Here is a 20,912-nt window from a genome sequence, read left to right as displayed (position 1 = left end):
CGGGCATTCACATCCGTGCGGAAAAGGATATCGAGAAAGGTCGACTGCTACACTTACTGGCAACAAATAAAATTCTTTGTCTACCGTCTCTTGACGTATATGCAAATACATAAGGCTTTTTATAGTCTGGTCACACTTCCTAATGTAATTAGCGAGTGTCTTCGCCGACTTGTAAACAGTTTTCCCTTGAAAACGGGTAATTAGCTTTTATTTGCTACACTGTGAAGGATTATGCTTTATGCAAATGATTGAGACAGCCGTTTTAAGTGAAAGTTAATGCATATTAAATCTTTCGTTTTTTGTCCTTGCATGATATTTATAAACGTGTGTATTTATTTGGTTACTGTCACTAAAAAATAACAGCCTTACTTATAAAAATCTCTAATCACCTTCTAAGCAAAATTTTAACTAATCACTACTTAAAGTATTGATTAAATGTTTGTTAAGACATGCTTATGCAACGTTTATTTAACGAATGGCCAAGTTCGAGTAGAGACCCAGTTTTGCGGGGTATAACGCGAATCCCTTGCCCAGGGTTACGGGTGAAGACCTTAACGGCGGCAGCGGCGGAGAAGTTGTGCTTCGGTACGGCGCGTGTCTGGCGGATGAGGCAAACGGATCCGGAGTACCGGTAGGCGACAGTAGGGTACAACCTGAAAAAGTCGGCAACTCCTGCAACCAATTCGTCTCTACATGTAGTGAACACTCACTCCTGTAGATCAAGGCGATGAGGTCGAGAGGAAGCTATGAATGCTGGGCAAGTTCATAGTTTCAAAATGCGTCCCAGGCGATGCAGTGCTTGTGGAGAGGTCACTCCATCCATGCCTCAAAAGGTGTGGGAACCAACACGGAGAGTTGCAGTTACCAGTTATAAGTCTCGCGCTAATGGGCGTGTGCGCGGACGCTAGGGGTGACTCTCGACGGTGGGATAGTCCATCGCGACTAATTGACTAGTTAACGCCCGCCTCAAGCTGGGCAGCCCCCGGCCAATAAGGTACTAGTCCGTCCCTCATTCTACGCTTCTATGGGTGTGTGAAGCAGCAAGCATACTACATGTTTTGAAATAGGATGAGTATATTAAGCACCTGGCAAGAACAAAAAACATTATTTGATTGCTAAACCAAACAACCCGATCATACGCTTTGCTTCTTGGAATGTACGAACAATGCTCCCCGGATTTGGGACTCAAGATGATCCTGAACCTGCGTTAAGAAAGTCGTCCATAATTGACAGAGAGCTTTTGCGTCTTCGCGTTGGTGTTGCCGCTCTACAAGAGACTCGTCTCTCTGACGAAGGTAGTCTCCGTGAAGATAACTACACTTTCTTCTGGAAAGGGCGTGAGTCCGGTGAGCGCCGTGATTACGGCGTAGGATTTGCAGTTCGCAATGATATTCTTAACTGCATTGAACCGCCAAAGGGTATTTCCGAGCGCATCATGTGTCACCGAATTAACACTCATTCAGGGCCTGTATTGTTGATTTCTGCCTATGCTCCCACCTTACAGGCTTCTCCCGAAGACAAAGATGCTTTTTACGAAGATTTATGCCACTGCTTGACAACAAGCAACCGATCTGATAAACTCCTTCTCCTCGGTGACTTTAATGCTAGGATTGGAAATAACCAAAACAATTGGCCGGACTGCGTGGGATTACATGGCATTGGGAACATGAATGAGAATGGTCAACGCCTTCTAGAATTTTGTGCATCCCATTCATTGTGTATCACTAACACCTACTTCCATAACAAAGCGGCCCATAAAGTGTCGTGGAGACATCCGCGTTCCGGACACTGGCATCAGTTAGATTTTATTATCACCAGAAGACGGGATCTTCGTGACATCCTTAATGCCCGAACTTATCACAGCGCGGACTGCGATACAGATCACTCCTTAGTTATGGCCAAGACAAGACTAATTGCAAAAAAGATACACTCGGCAAATAACGTCTCTCGAAGAATAAAAATTAACACAAAATCTGCAATTGATGAAAGGCTATATAACCGATTTAATAGGGAGATCGAAAACAAACTCAGCCCAGAAACACTGGAGAACCTACCGAATAGCGAAAGTATGTGGTCCATAGCAAGGGATACTATCACTCAGATTGCTCTCGAAACATTTGGGACACAAGGCAAAACCCAAAAGGACTGGTTTGCAGAGTATGAGGATGAATTACTACCCTACCTTGAGAGTAAACGTAATGCTTACATAAGCTATCTGAATAACATGGACAATGAAAGGCTCAAGCTTAGGTACCAAACCGCCAAAGCTGATCTGCAGCGTGTATCGCGCCATTACGCAAATCGTTACTGGGTCAGCCTTAGTGAAACTATTCAACATTGCCATAAAATTGGTGATTTTCGAGGGATGTATCAAGGCATCAAAACGGCCATAGGGCCTGTTGCTAGAAAGCGAGCAGAGATAAAAGACCGTCAAGGTAACCCTATCTCTGACAAACAACAACAACTAAGAAGATGGCAAGAACACTACTCTAATCTCTACTCCGATGAGATCAACATCAATCCCACTGCCTTAGATTCTTTACCAGTTTTCCCTTCTATGTCAGATTTAGACGATCCACCTACATTGGAGGAATTTCAACAAGCAATTAAAAGCCTAAAGCTAGGCAAGAGCTCTGGGCGCGATAACCTACCAGCCGAAATCATCTCATATAAATGCGTAGTTCCGATTCTCTATCAAGTTCTACTTAAATGTTGGGAAGAGGGCACTGTACCTCAGGACATGCGGGATGCAGACATAATTACGCTATACAAGGGTAAAGGAGACAGAGGAGACTGTAACAACTACAGAGGTATCTCACTCCTCAGTGTCACAGGGAAAGCTTTTGCCAAGGTGATTCTGAAGAAGATCGAAACTCTTGCCGCAAGAATATACCCCGAGTCACAATGCGGTTTCAGGTCTGGTCGTTCCACAAATGACATGATATTTACTCTGCGTCAACTTCAGGAAAAGAGTCGCGAACATCAGACACCCCTCTATATTGCATTTGTCGATTTAAACAAAGCCTTCGACTCTGTAAGTAGACAAGGCCTTTACAACATACTTTTTAGAATAGGGTGCCCACCAACCTTACTTTCCCTAATCAAGGCTTTCCACGACAACATGCAAGGTTCTGTTATCTTCGACGGCCTTACTACAGAAGCTTTCAGCATGAACCGTGGTATAAGACAAGGCTGTGTCTTAGCGCCTACCCTTTTCGGTATCTTCTTTTCGGCTATACTGATAGAGGCCTTTAAACAATGTGATATCGGAATTCACCTACACACGAGAAAAGATGGAAGACTCTTCAATATCCAACATCTGAAATCAAAAAACAAGCGATATGACATACTGGTCCGCGAGCTACTGTATGCTGATGATGCAGCTCTAGTAGCTAAATCTGAACAAGAACTGCAGGAACTCGTAAATAGGTTTGATCACGCTTGCCGCCTATATTCTATGAGTATAAACACCAAAAAAACTGTCATCATGGCTCAAGGCGTCGACCATCCACCTCATATCACTCTCGATGGAACTCCTCTAGAAATTGTTGATCACTTTTGCTATCTCGGATCTACTACAACATCCAATCTTTGTAACAATAAGGAAATTGATACTCGCATTGGAAGAGCGGCTTCCAACTTTGGCAAACTCTCTACGCGTGTTTGGAGAAACAACAAGCTCACCATTACTACCAAGATCCTTGTATACAAAACCTGCGTACTCAACACGCTACTATACGGCTCGGAAACATGGACCACTTATTCCAAGCAAGAACGTCGCCTTAACGCTTTCCACATGCGCTGCTTGCGCGCGATACTCGGTATCACTTGGAAGGACAGGGTGACTAACGAAGCTGTCCTAAGCAAGACCAATTGCAACAGCATCCTAGCAACTCTGAAACAGAGAAGACTTCGCTGGCTGGGACACGTTCATCGTATGGACACCGAAAGATTGCCACGTGAAGTCATGCTCGGGCAGATTGCTGATGCAAAAAGACGAGTGGGTCGCCCAAACTTACGTTTCAAGGATTGTTGCAAACGTGACATGGACAGCTTCAACATCAACGCTTATTCTTGGGAAACACGCGCCAATGAGAGGCTCTTATGGAGACGCGACCTGCGCGCCGGAACTGCAATATATGACGAAGCCTGGCTCGACAACATTAAGCAGAAAAGGCTTCGCATTAAGAACGCTGCACCCGTGGTCGACCCGCGCTTCACCTGCGACAAATGCGGCAAGAAGTGTCGTGCAGCTATTGGCTTATTTAGTCATAAAAGAAAGTGCTTGCGGCACTAACCGCATGGACAAGCACTGCCACAATCATCTGTCCAAGATGCTCTGTGGCCAATGATGATGATGATGATTTAACGTAAGAATTTTCTTAAACAGCCCTTAAGTATTACTTATTATTTAATTCACGTTTATAAGTAAGGCTGTAAGTTAATTTCAAATATTTTTGACATAGGTAGGTCGCAAATATTTGAAATTAACATAGTCTAGTCTTTTCCCAACTAGGTTGGGGTCGGCTTCCGGATGCAGCTGTTTACTTTTGACATACACAAAATATTATTATACCTATGTGTTGATAATATTATCAAAAACCAAGTTGATAAATACAAAGGGGATACAACTTCAAAAAAAAACATTTCGTACAATCAAAAGATCCCAATCACAACTAAGTACGATAAGAACTGAGATTGCTTACCTATTTGATTTCCGTAATTAGGTATTATACCAAATAACAATACCAGTAACTTAAACAATAACACAGGAACAGGACTTAAATAATTATCTGCTACCGACAGACAAGAATCTACATATTATCATTGTAGAAAAGGAAGAAACTTCATCCGAAATAACAATATAATAAAGCGTTAAGTTAATCTTAGATATGAAAAAATATATATAACCATCATATTCATGTGAAATTGAGCATACAAGGAAGTTACCGACTGAATTACGGAAAACCATTAAAAGGTTTATTTTTGGCGCGATACATTTAAATTTTTTATTCAATTTTCCTTTTTGTTTACAACAAATAGAGTGTACAAAGTTATTTAAAATATATTTTTATAAACTTGTGTTTAAACACAACAAAACATGTATTAAAATTGATTTGTTATGGATGAAAATCTCTGGAAATACTCGACTGATGTCAGTTCAGAATTGCACCTATGTCAATCATCAATTGCATAAGTTAGAAACAAACAGTGAAGCAATACATAGGAAACGACACACAATATCCTAAGCAAAAACTAAGTGCTCAACACATCAATCATTTATAAAGTCTTCCGCCATGTTTTATATAAACTACAGAACAAGTTGTTATAGGTAATATGACATTAGGTACATGTTATGAAGTTAGTGTTACAATGAACCAGATTCCAGTGTAGAAGAAAAAGAAAATAGATTACGCTTTGATGATTCTTTTATGACTTTTTCTATCCTTTTCGCAACCAAAAGCGAGGAAGACGAAATGCGGTCCCTTTTTGGATGGAAAATCATCTAATGATCTCTCTCTCGCTGTGGGTGCAGCGTGAGGGAGTGTCAGACTCTTACTGACTAAAACCCACCATGTTCCTTCTGGAGTCCTTTGTGTAGCAGGGCCACAGTAGCTCTTTCGAACGATCCTACACCCGGCTGGGAAATGCGGTCCCTGAATCTGACTTTAGACAATTTGTGAGATATTGGATACGAAATTGCTTTTGAACTTGGAAATCGTCTTCTTCCTTTCGATTTCATACAATCAATCTTGAAATGAGTAAAATCATGCTACCACGAGTAGTTAGAATAGTTAATTACTAGCTAAGAATTTGCACGCGATCCGCGATTAAAACAGCTGACTATAATGAGAATAGATTCTCATTGAAGTGATAATAAAATGTGTTGGTATAATTTATCTTCTCACAGGTGAAGATGATTAGGTACCTATAGGTTCCTTATTCTAAGAAAATCATAATAAAATAAAAGAAAACTTACTCATATTCTGCAGCGGTAGGTCATCATACGCTTAATAATAACAAACGCTTTCCTCCATAATACAGCTGCATCATGCTAAAACAATTCTTCCTTCTTCATAACTGTCATTTCTATTATTGATCTGAAGATACCACTATCATTATCTTCAAGATTTCTCTCTATAAAATCACTTGAAAAACATATCAAGAGCCTTTCACACCTTTTACATTATTTTTATTAGTTTTCATAAATAAAAGTATCTTCAAAATGTTCGGTAGTGGTTTTGGTAACACGTTTACGATACTAAGTTTGCCCGTGTTAGGTCCCGCTGTGGTTTCGGGGATAGTGGTGTCAAATGTGGTGACTTCTGTCGGCTATGCTGCATCAAAACCTGGGAGATCTTCGTATTATGTTGTAAATATTTTGTTTTTATTTACCTTTCTATGTTTTGTTAGTTCAATTTCTTCAGTAGTGGCTCAGTGTCTCCTTCAAAGATGTGTTGAATTTTTGCGATTTTCTTGGTATAAAGTACCGCCATTTGAGCTTCCATCCTGCATCGTTGCTAAAATACATTTCACGTAGGTAGGTATTAGGAATGTGTAACAATATCGTTAATTTAGAGTCCCTGGGCGAAAGTGGTTAAAGTGCTTCTATTTCTTAAGAACAAGTAAAATTTTTCTCGGTGGTGGTTAGGCAAACAGCCGCGTTAAGTCAATAAAAATACTTAGATAATCATGTTTCATGAATGTAACCTATTTAAATTCTGAAAGCTAAAACTAATAAACAAACTCAGGTCTTCAAGTTTACCAAGTCCCTATTGTGAGGGTGTATTTAGGTACCTACCTATTGTCCTTAACATTTTTGTTTTTGATCTCTTTGGTCTTATTTATCAATTTTCGCAGCTGCATTTAAAGTAGATTTCGCAAGATGGCTTACCTACTTATATCATATCACCAGCCGGATTTTAATTTCGTAATAGTGAGATTACCTAAGTACTTATTTGTTTCGTCTTATCTAGTGCAGAGACGAATTCTTGAGATTTATCTCTGACATGTGAGACTATTATCAATGTTTTGAAATCTGCTGTATTACGGACTTGCCTAACAATGGTAGTACCTACCTAGATGTTCTACTGCTATTGTTCAGTTACTAATGATACACCATAGGTTAATGAAGGAATCATCCGTCTATCAACTTCGAGAATAATCATAACTATACTATAGTCTGTTTTTTAATCTCGTAGACTAAATTGACACTTGCAAAATGTCAAACTTCCAAATAATTTTGCTAGCTCTGTGGTGCAGTGTTGTACTTACGATACCGGTTCGTTGAATCGTAACTTTTTACAATAAGTCATCCTGAAATAATAGGCTTATCCTTGATGATTACGCATGGCTTTGCGTGGTCAGATATCCCTGGCAGTTTGTAGCACGTCGTACAGTCATGTGTACGTACGTGAATTTTAAATATAAAACTTTGAATGAATATTAAACTCGTCTATTATAGATAAAAAGTTACGATTCAACGAACCGGTATCGTAAGTACAACACTGCACCACAGAGCTAGCAAAATTATTAGAAAGTTTGACATTTTGCAAGTGTCAATTTAGTCTACGAGATTAAAAAACAGACTATACAGTAAATGGAACATCGATTTTTATAGCCAGTATATTATAAACTAGCTGTTTTCCCGCGGTTTCACCCGCGTCCCGTGGGAGCTACTGCTCTCACCGGCATGAAATATAGCCTATGTTACTCGCAGATATAATATAGCTTTCTAATGGTGAAAGAATATTTAAAATCGGTCCAGTAGTTTTTGAGTTTATCCATTACAACCAAATAAAACAAACAAAGTTTTCCTCTTTATAATATTAACTAGCTGTTGCCCGCAACTTCGTCTGCGTGGGCAAGTTTCATACAAACTTTCATCCCCTATTTTATCCCCTTGGGGGTAGAATTGATCATTGATTTCTTAGCGGATGCCTACGTCATAACATCTACCTGTATGCCAAATTTCAGCCCGATCCGTCCAGTGGTTTCAGCTGTGCGTTGATAGATCACTATGTCAGTCAGTCAGTCACCTTTGAGTTTTATATATTTAGACTAGCTGTTGCCCGCGACTTCGTACGCGGATCCTGTCCCTTATGCCAGCGACTACGGGGTCAGCAAAATCAAAGATCTAAATAGTCTGATATTGTATTTTAAGGGACCGAAGAGAAACATTCTATATATACTTAATTTTTGTACTTTAACAGCAAAAGCACAGCAGACTAAACAAAACGCTGAGAACTGAACCGCAATAGACGTGACCATAGGGATAAAAGTAGTGATTCTAATTAGTCCGCATTTGTGTGTGGTAAATATTTCATAACATTCATTTCTATTCATTTCAAGTGTAGTATTGCTCCTGAAGTTCCACATCAGGTGTTCCAGATTTTCGATGTTTATACGTCAAAATAGAGAGTGCATCAGATTGAACCACTTTTGCTAAAACGTCATATCTTCATATGCTATAGTCTAGCTGGGCTCCTGGAGTTCCACATCAGGTGTAGGTGTGGTTCAATTTTTATAAGTCAACAGAGAGTGCTTATCAGATTGAACAACTTTTGCTAAAACGTCATACCTCTATATGCTATAGTCTAGCTGGGCCCCTGGAGTTCCACATCAGGTGTTTTAGATCTTCAATTTGTGTAAGTCAATAGAAAGTGCTTATCAAATTGAACAACTTTTTCTAAAACGTCATACCTGTATATGGTATAGAGAAGCTGGGCTCTTGGGGTTCCACATCAGGTGTTCCATCCAGATCTTAAAATTTATTATCTCAGCTGAAAATGCTCTTCACATGAAACAATTTTTGCCATGGCACCATTTTTGTATCTCTAATTGTTTTGTTGGTCTGTAGGAGTTCTGCATCAGGTCTTCAAGTTTCGAAGATAAATTATAGCCTATATGTTGACCAGGCTTAATACTGATACAACAAAGAAAAAATCATTGAAATCCGTTCAGTAGTTCGGAAGATTAGCGTGTACAAATCTAAGAAGATGTATACAAACTTTCATCCCCTATTTTATCCCCTCAGGGATGGAATTTATCAAAATCCTTTCTTAAGGGTTGCCTACGCCATAGTAGCTTTATGCATGCAAAGTCTCAGTCCGATCGGTTTAAAATTCACAAAGTTTCATACAAACTTTCATCCCCTATTTTATCCCCTTGGGGGTAGAATTGATCAAAATCCTTTCTTAGCGGATGCCTACGTCATAACATCTACCTGCATGCCAAATTTCAGCCCGATCCGTCCAGTGGTTTCAGCTGTGCGTTGATAGATCACTATGTCAGTCAGTCACCTTTGAGTTTTATATATTTAGATATAGAAAAGTGTCTTGCTTTTATTTCACAGTGAAAAAACATTTTTTGGAGATATTTACTACATTTTGCATTTTACTTTCACAACAAAAATAAAACACTGTGACGCAAATGATTTTGAACACATACTTAGAAAACCATTAACAGGTTAATGAAAAGTGTTTCTATTGTTCTAACTAAAAAGCGTAGGTAAAACTCAATTTCAATTTTCAAATTAATAATCTACTTCATTGCGTTGACTGAGTAACTTCAAACATGCATGAAACGAGACATTTCCACGAACATTATTTTCATAACAGAATTGCACAAATGTCGCATTGTTACATATCGTATTACGTATCTATCGCCAATATACTTAGCTATAAAATTATATTAAACGATAAGTAAGTATAACTCAAATTATGACACGGACATATTATTTCGTTTTTATTGAAAGCTTTTATGACATTATTTGCATATTTTTTTTTAATTCTTTTATTATCACACTAATTATTTGATAGGTGTTGCGTAGCTAGGTATCACATTTTTTCAAATATCTTACAATTATTGGCATCATGCTTACAAGATCGAAATTTGACGACAAGACATATAAATAAAAAAGATAAGTACCTAGGATTTTCTTTATAAAAAAAACATCTTATAATTTACCAATTTTTATACAGTTTAGAAAACAGTAGAATACAACTTTCGACTTATCACTAGAAAGTTAACTGCATCTTACTAGCAGTTTAACCAATGTGTTTACAAGCATTTAAAACTTTTATGAAGCGTTGTTTTGTTTTATACTATAGGTACCTACTTAATGACTTATTGGCAAATAAGTAAGTAGGTAATTAAAAGGCTCTAAAAGATGTAGAAAGGAGGATTAGCATTTACTAACGGTAAAATTTCTTCAGCTATTAAATGTGTAATGTTAAGAAAATCTTTCAGGACTATAGAGTAAATGGTTATAAAGGGATAATTTTTTGTAAATGATCATGAAATGATAAGCTTTCATTAGGTATCTGCCGCAAGGCCCAAGAATCGAACCCACGTTGAAAAGTCCCAGCCAATAAACTATGGAACCAGTTGGAAAGAAAATTTATAAACTTGGAAAACTACACGACTTTGTATGCAAATAATTACCGTCGAATTGATTCGGTCAATTTATTCTAATGAACAGAGTCAAGGGCGAAATCAATTGCCAATGTCAAGTACGGTCGAACACCTTGCAACCTGCAATAATTTTATTATTTAGGTACACATGATGACATATTGACCAATTTAGTATCATTTTGATTTTATAACGTGTAATTATCGTCAAACTGTGATTTGGCTCTATACTTATTCAGTTAATAAAAAGTATACCTGAAACAACTAAAATGTTTGTTCTAAGCGTTATTTTATAGCCAGGTACTTAAATAGTAGGTGCATTAATACCTAGTAAACACATTACTTAGTTGTTATGCAACATTCTTTATTACACGTAGGTACAATATTAAACGAGTTTATGGTAATACCTTCATAAGCAAGCTGTGAAGGATTAAGATTAACGAGCTGTCTAGGTAAATTGCTACACGAGGAATAAATTAATTTGCTTACACTTTCTGTGTAATGGATTGAAGTAGGAAAGTTCTTAACGCCTGGAAGATTTTACAGAGCAGTCAGTTACAAGTAGGTATGTTGCCTTTGCATTCTGAAACGGCTTAATGTAATCGCGAGAAAATAATAAACAGTTCATTCCACATATTTTAATAATAGATCATTGTTATTGTATTTTATAAATAGTTAGTGATAAAAATAAACTGCGCAGAAAAAGCAACATTTATTATCTGTATTCTAAACCTGCAACACCGATATCGAATGTCAATTTCACTGTCAACATGATACGTCAGCTGTTTTGTGCAGTGTTTCTGTAAATCTGTAAACAAAAACACTATATTCTGATAAAGCGTAATACGTGGTTGTGTTCGTGTTCAATAAACATTAAGTTTTTTACCGTCCACGATGAGATCTTCACTGTACAGACGTAGAGGCAGTGATCCGGAGAGAGAACCATTGTTAGCGGCAATTCCCGCCTCTGGTTTCAGCAATGGTTTTCGAGATGGGGTAACTTATAACTTTTTTATTGCTAGAACACGATAACTAGACTCTTTCGTGGCATTTTTTACATAGAATATAGTTTTAAAAGTCTTAAAATGACCTTTTTGATGACTATTTTTATCTTCTTTACCTTCAAAATGGTTTTATTTTTAGAAAATGTTTTATTGTTTGCACAAAATACGTACTTGAAGTAGTTATTTACAAGGATTTGCGCAGCAATGCGGGTTATTATCGCTTTCTCAATTAATTCCTCTTTGTGTAGGTCATCAACATACTTTGTTTTGCTTCAATTTGTTTTTTCTTAGTTTTTCTTCAGAATACCTACCCTAATTAAAACTCAATTAGTATTTATTTAAGTATCAATATAAGTACTGTAAGGCAAACAGAAATGAGGTAATTTCTAGGCTTGTTAGGAACTTTTACTTTACCATATTGTAGTGGCCTTGTAATTAAAGTACCTGCATCTCAAGTATGAGTACCTATGCATGTTCAATTCATATAATTTTCCAATGCCTTATATGAATACTAGTAGTATTTGAAAGAAAACATATTTATGTAAGATAGAAATGGCCTCAGCATAAAAACTTTACACTCATGTTGTCTCTGTATGATTGTCATCATAAGACAGATTTGTATCAGTAAAATCTTGTAAATACTTAATGACTTAATTGATGTAATGTATGATTAGATAGAACAAAACTATATAATGTTTAAAGCAGATACAGATATAATTATCTGCATAGTAACAAAATGAATATCATAAAATGTTGTTCCGCACTATTATTCTACTTCCTTAAAATAATTTCTATGTCCAATAGGTAATATTGTTGATAGAAGCTATGTTTCAATCATGCCATATAACATTCAAGACAAAACAAAATAATATTTGTATAATAAAACAAAAAAAAGATGTGAAATCTATAGTATTGTTTTTTTTCATTCCCTCAATATTTAACCGTCATAATCTTGTGTATGGGACATCCATTGATGAACACAGGCTTCCCAATCAATTAATTTCCAAAAAAGCTGTTATAAGCATCCAGTGCTGCTTTATTGGACAAAGCTGCTTATGTCCAGTGCTTCAATCTATACTTAATATAAATCTTAAGAGTTTCCCTTATCTCAGGAATCAGGTCCAATTTAAAAAAATATTTCAGTGTTAGACAGCCTATCTATCGGGGAAGGCTGTAGGTTACTTTTTATGCAGAGGTTCCCAAAGAATGAAACCTCTGGCAGCAGCTAGTATTTGATAACAGTAATTAACATGTGAATTCTGTTTGTTTCCAGCGTCCAGAGGGCAACGGCACGATGGCTGACATGGGTGTCTCACAGGCTGAGTTGGTGGAGCCTCGAGGGGATTCCGGCCGCAAGCTACCGCAGTACCTAGCAGCTCTAGCAGGTTAATATTCAACCTTTGTCTTAGCAAATAACTTACTAGGAGTCACTTAAGGGTTTAAGAATTTTAGGGTTCCATGCATAAATATGAAAACCTGTGAGGTGAAAAATCCGTAAATAGTTTTATTTAAATGTCTGTGAGGTAAAATCCAACAAAATTCATATTTTTAAACATCGCGTCAATTCTAATGGTTTTTGGTGTTCTTTGCATGATTCCTTCCTTGATGTATGAAGGGTTTAAAAATAATGTAAATATTTAGTTTCTGTTCGCTACTGCGTCATTGCAATGTGTTAGCTCTAGTACTTAGCTAAAGTTATGCTAATTACCAGCAGGTGCGATTTATTCATGACTACGAGAAACTTGCATGTGTGTGCGTAACTATGCGATGTTTTTATAGTTTCTATTCTATTTATAGATAAAAGACACAATCGTTTACTTTTAAATGTGATATTTATTCGTTGTTTCTTTGTTTTCCAGCCACGTTGGGCGCGTTAGCGGCCGGTTCTATGCTGGGATGGTCAGCCCCTGTCATGGTAAAATTGACCAACGCCAGCAGCACAGACTACGACTTCTCAGTATCACAGACGCAAGGAGACTGGATCTCGTCCATCATCAACCTCGGAGCTGCCTTCATTTGTTTCCCGATCGGCTTAGTAATGGACAGGATAGGACGTAAAAATACTATGTTGCTCCTAGTCGTACCATTCACGTTAGGCTGGCTGCTGATCACTTTCGGCACAAGTGTGGGCATGCTAATAGCCGGCCGGTTTATAACCGGTGTCGCTGGAGGTGCCTTCTGCGTCACAGCCCCCGCATACACCAGTGAAATAGCCCAGGACTCCATCAGAGGAACCTTGGGAAGCTACTTCCAACTCATGATAACAATCGGTATCCTCTTTGCGTATGTTGTAGGAGGTTACACGTCCGTATTCGTCTTCAACATTCTATGTACATGCATTCCTATTGTCTTTGGTATCATATTCTTCTTTATGCCTGAAAGTCCCAGCTTCTTGGTCATGAAGGGCAAGCACGAAGAAGCTAAAGACGCTTTGATCAGGCTCCGCGGCAGCGCTTACGATGTAGATTACGAACTTAACAACTTAAAATTCAAAGCTGAAGAGTCTCAAAGAAACCAGGTGTCTTACCTTGCTGCTATTAGAAAGAAGACTGCTTTGAAAGCCATTCTTATCTGCTACGCCCTGATGTTGTTCCAACAACTTTCTGGTATCAATGCTGTGATCTTCAACGCTTCCCAGATCTTCGCCGATGCTGGCGCTACAATCCCTTCGACAATCTCCACTATCATTATCGGAGTTATTCAGGTCATTGCCACATTTATCTCCAGTTTGGTTGTGGACAAACTTGGCAGGCGTATTCTCTTGCTGCTCTCTGCTCTGGTCATGTGTGTCTGCTCCACCGCCCTGGGCGTATACTTCTTCCTGCAACAAACTCACGGAAATAGTGCAGATATCGTGCAGGCTATCACTTGGCTGCCTCTTGTTTCCCTTTCTCTGTTCATCATTGCGTTCTCCCTCGGATTCGGTCCCATCCCGTGGATGATGGCCGGTGAGCTCTGCCAGATCGACATCAAGGCCTTCGTGGGCTCGACCGCTGGTACTTTCAACTGGCTCCTCAGCTTCACAGTCACCAGTACGTTCAACTCGTTAAATGCTGCTATCGGCGCTGGTCAAGTGTTTTGGCTGTTCGCTAGTATCATGCTCGTAGGGTTCGTATTCATCTTCTTCGTCGTTCCCGAAACGAAAGGCAAGAGCGTCGATGAGATCCAGGTCATGCTTGGCGGCAGGCCCCAACAGAGACCCGAGGAAAAGAAATAAACCACAAATACAGACTGACCGACATCACATAGTATTTTTGTACTGAGACTTACACTTAGAGATTTTTTTGGCGTCACAGTGCTTCGGTATAAGCAATATAATTTATAGAACCAAAGAATATGATGTATCTTCTAGATGTACCGTTATAGGTTTTACGCTGCGCTGTAAACTATTTATTTAAATTTGTTAGAATTTATGATAATATCAAGTCACTGAGGCAGCTTGTACGAATTTTTGTAGGTGCATATTATTATGAGTTCAGTTGTAAGTAGAACGAATTTCCCAGATGGAATTTTATCGCGATTAACATGGTAACAATAATAGTTTTAATGTTTAGGCTGAATAGTTAAGTGGTTTTAAAATGTGTATAAAATATATATTCAGGGTTTCGTACCCCAAAGGTCCACTGTGTATCTTCGTCCCTAACCAACCTAATTATACAAAAATCCTATACATATTGTCACATACAATTTTGTAACTATACGTCTACAATATAGAACATGTAATATCGATGTAATGTGTGCATGTTCTTATAGATCTTAGGCATTGGTAAATTGATAACCGGTTGGAAAGGCAAAATGATTAGACACCTCATATTACTATACCACTTTCCATTTCGTCACGTTGAGAATGTAAATAAATAGATTTATCTCTAGAATGTACAGGATAATTTTGCTTCTACACAAACAATTGATTTATAACTAGGACTTGATAATCACTATATTTCGAGAGATATTTAATGTATACTTTAAGAAATATTCAGATAATCATAGTTTTTGATAATAGATTTGTTTGTGTTTGTGAAATTATCTTGTGCATTGTAGAAAAAAATGCTCTATTGGACTAATTGTTAATTGATGTATGTAGGTTAATTAATTAATATTAAAATGAATTTGCTACGGAACCTTTGGATCGGACCCGCCTATATGGCTTGCCGCCATAACAAAAGTCTCTCATATCTAAATGCCATAATGTTGATATTATTGTATAAAGTTTTATATGAAATGCATATATTTGCTAATTTAATTAATATACATCTAACTTATAAAACAAATGTCTACGTAGTGCAGATATTGCGAGATTTTATGAACTAGTGAAAATATTTATTAAAAACTTTTATTTATTTATTTTTATGAAAACTGTTTTACCTGTCAGTTTTTGCTCAAATGTTATCAGAAAAAGTAAATAATAATTTAAATGATGTTTGAAAATGTTTATCAGATTTAATTTAATTATACTTGTAAGTGAAATGTTGAATGCATTTATTTATTGGCTTAATTATTTTCTTGTTATAACTTAAACTATAGTACCTATATATTATATTAAAAATAAAATGCACTTGCCTAAAGCCAATGCGATTGCCATATTTCAGGCAAGTTATTTGGAAACTAGTGTAAATTATAATATTTTTTAAATGATGCAAATTATTTGAGAATGTTCCTAATCTACTTAATTTTTCAAAAGGTCTACAGATTTCGGGAGTTGCGTTTAAGACCCATGTCTCGCATATTGTAAGAATAATGTGGTTGTATATATTGTTATTAGAATAAGTTTTATAGCGATAATAAATGTGGAAAATATGTATTTGGAAGTTTTGTTCCCTTGAACCTCAGACAACGTTACGTCTTTAGAAGTTATCAACCCACGCATTTTCTACGTAACGGATTGCTTCGGTCTGCGTAGTCGAACTACTAGAAAGTGGGCGTCAATGGATATATATACTTTATGTAGCAAGTTCTTGTTCGGAAGGAAGATAGAATGTACTTTGCTCCATGCATACAATCCTACTAAAAATACCAACACCAATACGAGAGATTTACTTATTTTTAAATCCTGTGGTAAAAACAAGATGAAAATAGTTTTGTTGGAAAAACTGTTGTGATTGATCATACCATTTTTTACCAACTTCTAAAAAAGGATGAGATTTTCAATTCGGATGATTTTTTTCCATCCATAACAACATAAAGAACTGGGTACTTGTTCGAAATAAAGAGATTTCTTTAAAAGTGTGAAACGCAGAATAGCGATATATTGCATTGGTTATTTGGTAGGCTCCTAGCATGCTCTCAGCAACAGTCGTCTAGGTATTTATGTGCAGTCAGTGGGTATGTGTGATGTCTTAGATGTCTATATAGGCCACTTTATCTTGACCAGCTTACGTGGCTGGGGTCTGCCCACCAAATTAAGACACAAAATAGGTATGCCAAGGAAGAATCGTAGATGGGTCCTTTACAAAATAGTTAGGTAGTAGAATATTAAAGAAACCTTCGAATTGACTCCTCTTTTTTTGGGAAGTCGGTGGAAAAGTGCCCAGCGGTTATTTAAGAACACTTAAGGCCCCAGTACACGTTGGCCCAAGTGCGGCCAATACGCGCCATCACCAATGTGTACACGGGGTATTGGTGCAGGTTGGCGGACATTTGTCAAGGTTGGCGCGCATTCGGCGAGTTGTCGGTTTTTTGGGCACACATCAAAGGAATCTTGGCCCAGCTTGGCGTGTGGTGTTTACACATTCGGCCAATGTTTAGTTCGTCACTGACCGCTGAGGATAGTACACTTTTGTGTTGCGTGTAAAAATAAATATAATAGTAAATATAGTAGTGTAGTATAATACAAATATATATAGTAGTGTAGTATAATATAAATATATATGGTATTGTACAAATAAACAGCCGCAGCCGTAACTACCTCGACGTCCATCGCAAGTGGTTTGCCAGGCAGGAATGAGCCATGCGCCAATGTGTAAACACCATTTGATCGTGGCCTACATTTGTGGACTGCACAGCTTGGCCCAACACAGGCCAACGTGTACTGGGGCCTTTACATATTTATGTAGTAGGTACTTCTACTTAGGTAGATAATTATGTTTGGTACTAACTGTTAACTGCGCATCGTTTACATACTATAGGTACCTACTTATGATTCGGCGCTTCCTCACGTGACACTGCAATGCATTGCATCATAGTTCAGAGCACAGAGTATAAGTAAACAAACATCAGCAAATAAAGAAGTATCATACAAACTAGAACAGCTATAATGCAAAGTCCTGATTTGATACTCTGCCTGACTCATGACTATCCGCCCTAAACAAACCGCAAATACCTAAATGGTAACTACATACAAAGATATTGTTTTGAAACAGAAATCAACCCATTCTAATAAACATTCATTTTCATTCCATTGCTTGTTTTCTTAGATACTTCATTTGATACCAACTTACGAAACCAGCAATGTATAATTTGTAATTTAAGCAGTTCTGTGCGATATGCTACCTACCTATTCAGTTATCTGAGCGCATATGACCTCAATATGCATACCTATTGCATATAAGTCGGTGCAATACCATTATTGTCCTGATTGCGGTGAAATATGATCAAAACAACCGTTTGCAATAAAAAAATAATGTATTCATTACATTTTATACATTCAGTACTAAAATATACAGAATTATCCACGCTAAAGTGATATTAAGGTACAAGTTTTCGACTAAAAATAGTATTTTATTAAAATTACTTTGCTCGGATGTAAAATCAAAATTAGAAAAAAATATCTAATGGCAACACTGTACTTTGATACAAGCATTCACCCGCATTTTTTTAACGTTTTTAGTTACTGTTTGGTAAATTTTCTTTGGTGAGCTTGGTAACGATTAAAATCTATATTTATAAACACAACTACTCTTACAAATAAACAAAAAATACTAAAACGAGTATACAACTATTCAGAAACGATTTTATAACAATATTTCAAGCTCTATTATATTGTTTCGAAAACAATTACTTGGGAAGACAGGCCTGCAAATTTTCATAAGTTATAATGAGATTTAAAAACTGGGACGTAATTAAAAATACTTATAAAATAATTTTTTAAGTAAAATACCTGGTTATTTACTTTGAAATATGTCCCTGTAATAAATGGGACACCAGGCTACACCCATGATTATGCTGTTCAACAATAATAAACTTTATTTCAATACCAATAAGGTTTATGCTGCTGTAACTTAGCTGCCTATCATAAATTATGAAACAAAGATAATAAACAATTTATCTAACACACTCTTAAGATAATAATAAATTGATTAAATATTTACAGCATGGTGTGTTTACATCAAATATTAGTCTAAAGATTTAAGCTAGAACTTCCTCCGCCAATCTTTGAGTATGCACTTCTATAAAAATTGCAACAGAAAAGTGAATTCATTATTGCATTAAGAGATGTTGAACTTTGTGTTCTGTACAGGCCTGAAGAGACCTCTTCAATGTTAGCCTCTCCTATAAACTGATGCAGGTCACTCTTAGGGAACCCGTCCTTATAATACTGCTTAATTGTATCATACGCATCCATGATAACAGATATGAACAAACTAAGCACTACATAAATGTACAAACTTATGAAAGAATATAAGTACACACGGCTAAACCACCAAAGCATCGGTGATTTCTTAGACATGATAGAGAAGGTAGCAAACATGTCATCTCCGTTTATAAGAGAGAAAAGACATTCAGAGGTTGTAGCTAGTGACCTGAACTTCATGTGGTAGGGGCCTAAGATTAGCCAACCGCAGAACATGAAGCCAGCATATAGCAGTAATGCACAGATTGAGAATCTGAAGATCTTAGGTGCTGCTTTCTTCAATGTCAGTATAACTACATTATACGTCTTGAAGAAACCAAGATACCTCAATACTCCAAACCATACAAGTAAGTTTCCAGTGCCCAAGAAGAGAGAGCACACATTCCACTGGTCATTTGTAAACTGGTTTCGTTCAATCTGCTCTTTTATTGCTGATCCCATTATGATGAGCATGTCATTGACTATGATCATTATATACCACACATTGAGGAAATCCAATCTGCCTTCCATGCTCAATTCTTTATTATAAGCTCGCCTGAAGAATTGTACCGTTAGCTCTTTCAATAACTGAGCTCTGTAAATGGCTCTACTACACAAAATAAAAGATACAGCACATATCAGGATTACAAGAATATTTAGTATACTTCTCAGCACTTGGTCTATTTTGTTATCCGTAATGTATGCAGTGTCTCCTTTGCAAGTCAACTTGTAAGGTTCTGCCTCCAAAATTAGAGACATTTGTCCGTCATGGTCTTCATTATCGAAAATGACTTCAATATCAAATCTGTAGCAGTCTGGTGGAGTGATAGGTCCTGCTGCTCTGAAGTTGATTGTTTTTAATGAAAACATTAGTTTAGCTCGTACTAATGAGGCAAAGCTTATATTTAACCCTGCTGCTTCAATGAATGACTTAGAACGAAACACTTCATCATCTACCTTTTTTGTGAAATTCAAACATGTCTCGACAATTTCTGAGTTGAATTCGTAACTCTCGTTGAAGCCATTGATGATACCTTGTTTGTAGTTGTATTGACAGAACACAGGCGGAGGCTTAATGTTACTCTCATCATTATATGAGTATGGTCCGATTGCATTTGTTAGGACATTCGAATATCCTTCATATGCATAATCTAGTGTGTTATAAAATTCTTCTATTTTGTAAACCGCAAGAGGTCCTGCTCCAGGGGGATATGCGTTTATTTCTCTGGTGGAGTCCCAGCCCAGGAGAAATAGGTGTGAAAACGTGATTCTGTTGTCCCAAGTGTAATTGACATGATTATATCTGTTGTGTGCAAACAAACACAATTGGAACGTAACTAGAACAATCTTTATCACCTGGACGACAAATTTGTATGGAAACTTCCGCTTGGCCTTCCATTTCTCGATCGGGTTCATGAAGAAAAACTGCAGCTTGCGTCGCATCTTTTCCTCCATTTGATTGAGTTCGCTGTACGAAGTCGAGCGCTGGGGGGAAGAACCTTGATGATTTCCATGGTTCATGTCACTGCTTCCCGCTACTTTTCGTTCGTCCTCACCTTCTGAGCACGTCGTCTCCGCCGGGGACGTGATACTCTCCATTGTTATTGCTTCTATAATAATTTTGGTTGATAAACAAAGGTCAGGTGATTTACAGACATTTACAGGGTTATAGAAATATACCTTCGTTTATTTTTCGATCTCGTATTCACACAACAATATGGAGAGAAATCTCGTCAAGATTGCAAGTATCAAATAGATATCAGACTCTTTGTTCCAAGATATTTGATTATTTGTTTTACGATGACACAAACCACCACAAAAGCACGGAAGGAGGAGGAAAATAAAGCTGAGTTGACTTGACGGATGTCAACAGAACATGACATATTCCATTGACATAATATTCTAGCGATAGACAAGAACATCCATACAAATAATTTACCCGCTTA

At 37.3% G+C, this 20,912-nt stretch overlaps 2 protein-coding genes across 7 annotated transcripts in view; one reads left to right on the top strand and one right to left on the bottom strand.

The window, feature by feature from the left end:
- LOC110373684 (facilitated trehalose transporter Tret1) overlaps positions 1 to 16,218 on the top strand; it is a 62,812-nt gene extending 46,594 nt beyond the window's left edge. For 4 of the 6 annotated variants that reach the window (XM_021331018.3, XM_021331017.3, XM_049850519.2 and 1 more), the window contains exons 2-3: positions 12,691 to 12,802; positions 13,277 to 16,218. In XM_021331018.3, the coding sequence (XP_021186693.1) occupies positions 12,691 to 12,802; positions 13,277 to 14,634 (1,470 nt within the window). In that variant the 3' untranslated portion in view covers positions 14,635 to 16,218. Of the gene's footprint in view, positions 1 to 6,169; positions 6,374 to 11,213; positions 11,410 to 12,690; positions 12,803 to 13,276 lie in introns of those variants that run through there. The other 2 variants (XM_021331015.3, XM_021331016.3) reach the window with 2 other exon arrangements.
- Positions 16,219 to 18,019: 1,801 nt separating this feature from the next.
- On the bottom strand, positions 18,020 to 20,859 carry LOC110373693 (mucolipin-3). Its single transcript, XM_021331033.3, has 2 exons — positions 20,647 to 20,859; positions 18,020 to 20,576 (listed from the first exon to the last, which is right to left on the bottom strand). Exon 2 carries the CDS (start codon positions 20,563 to 20,565, stop codon positions 18,754 to 18,756), a length of 1,812 nt encoding a protein of 603 aa, XP_021186708.3. The 5' UTR covers positions 20,566 to 20,576; positions 20,647 to 20,859; the 3' UTR covers positions 18,020 to 18,753.
- Between the last annotated feature and the right edge of the window lie 53 nt (positions 20,860 to 20,912).

This window comes from Helicoverpa armigera, chromosome 11, assembly GCF_030705265.1.
Source record: "Helicoverpa armigera isolate CAAS_96S chromosome 11, ASM3070526v1, whole genome shotgun sequence".
Classification (NCBI taxonomy): domain Eukaryota; kingdom Metazoa; phylum Arthropoda; class Insecta; order Lepidoptera; family Noctuidae; genus Helicoverpa; species Helicoverpa armigera.
Note: the sequence above shows the minus strand (reverse complement) of the source record. Positions and strands in the feature narration are given on the sequence as shown.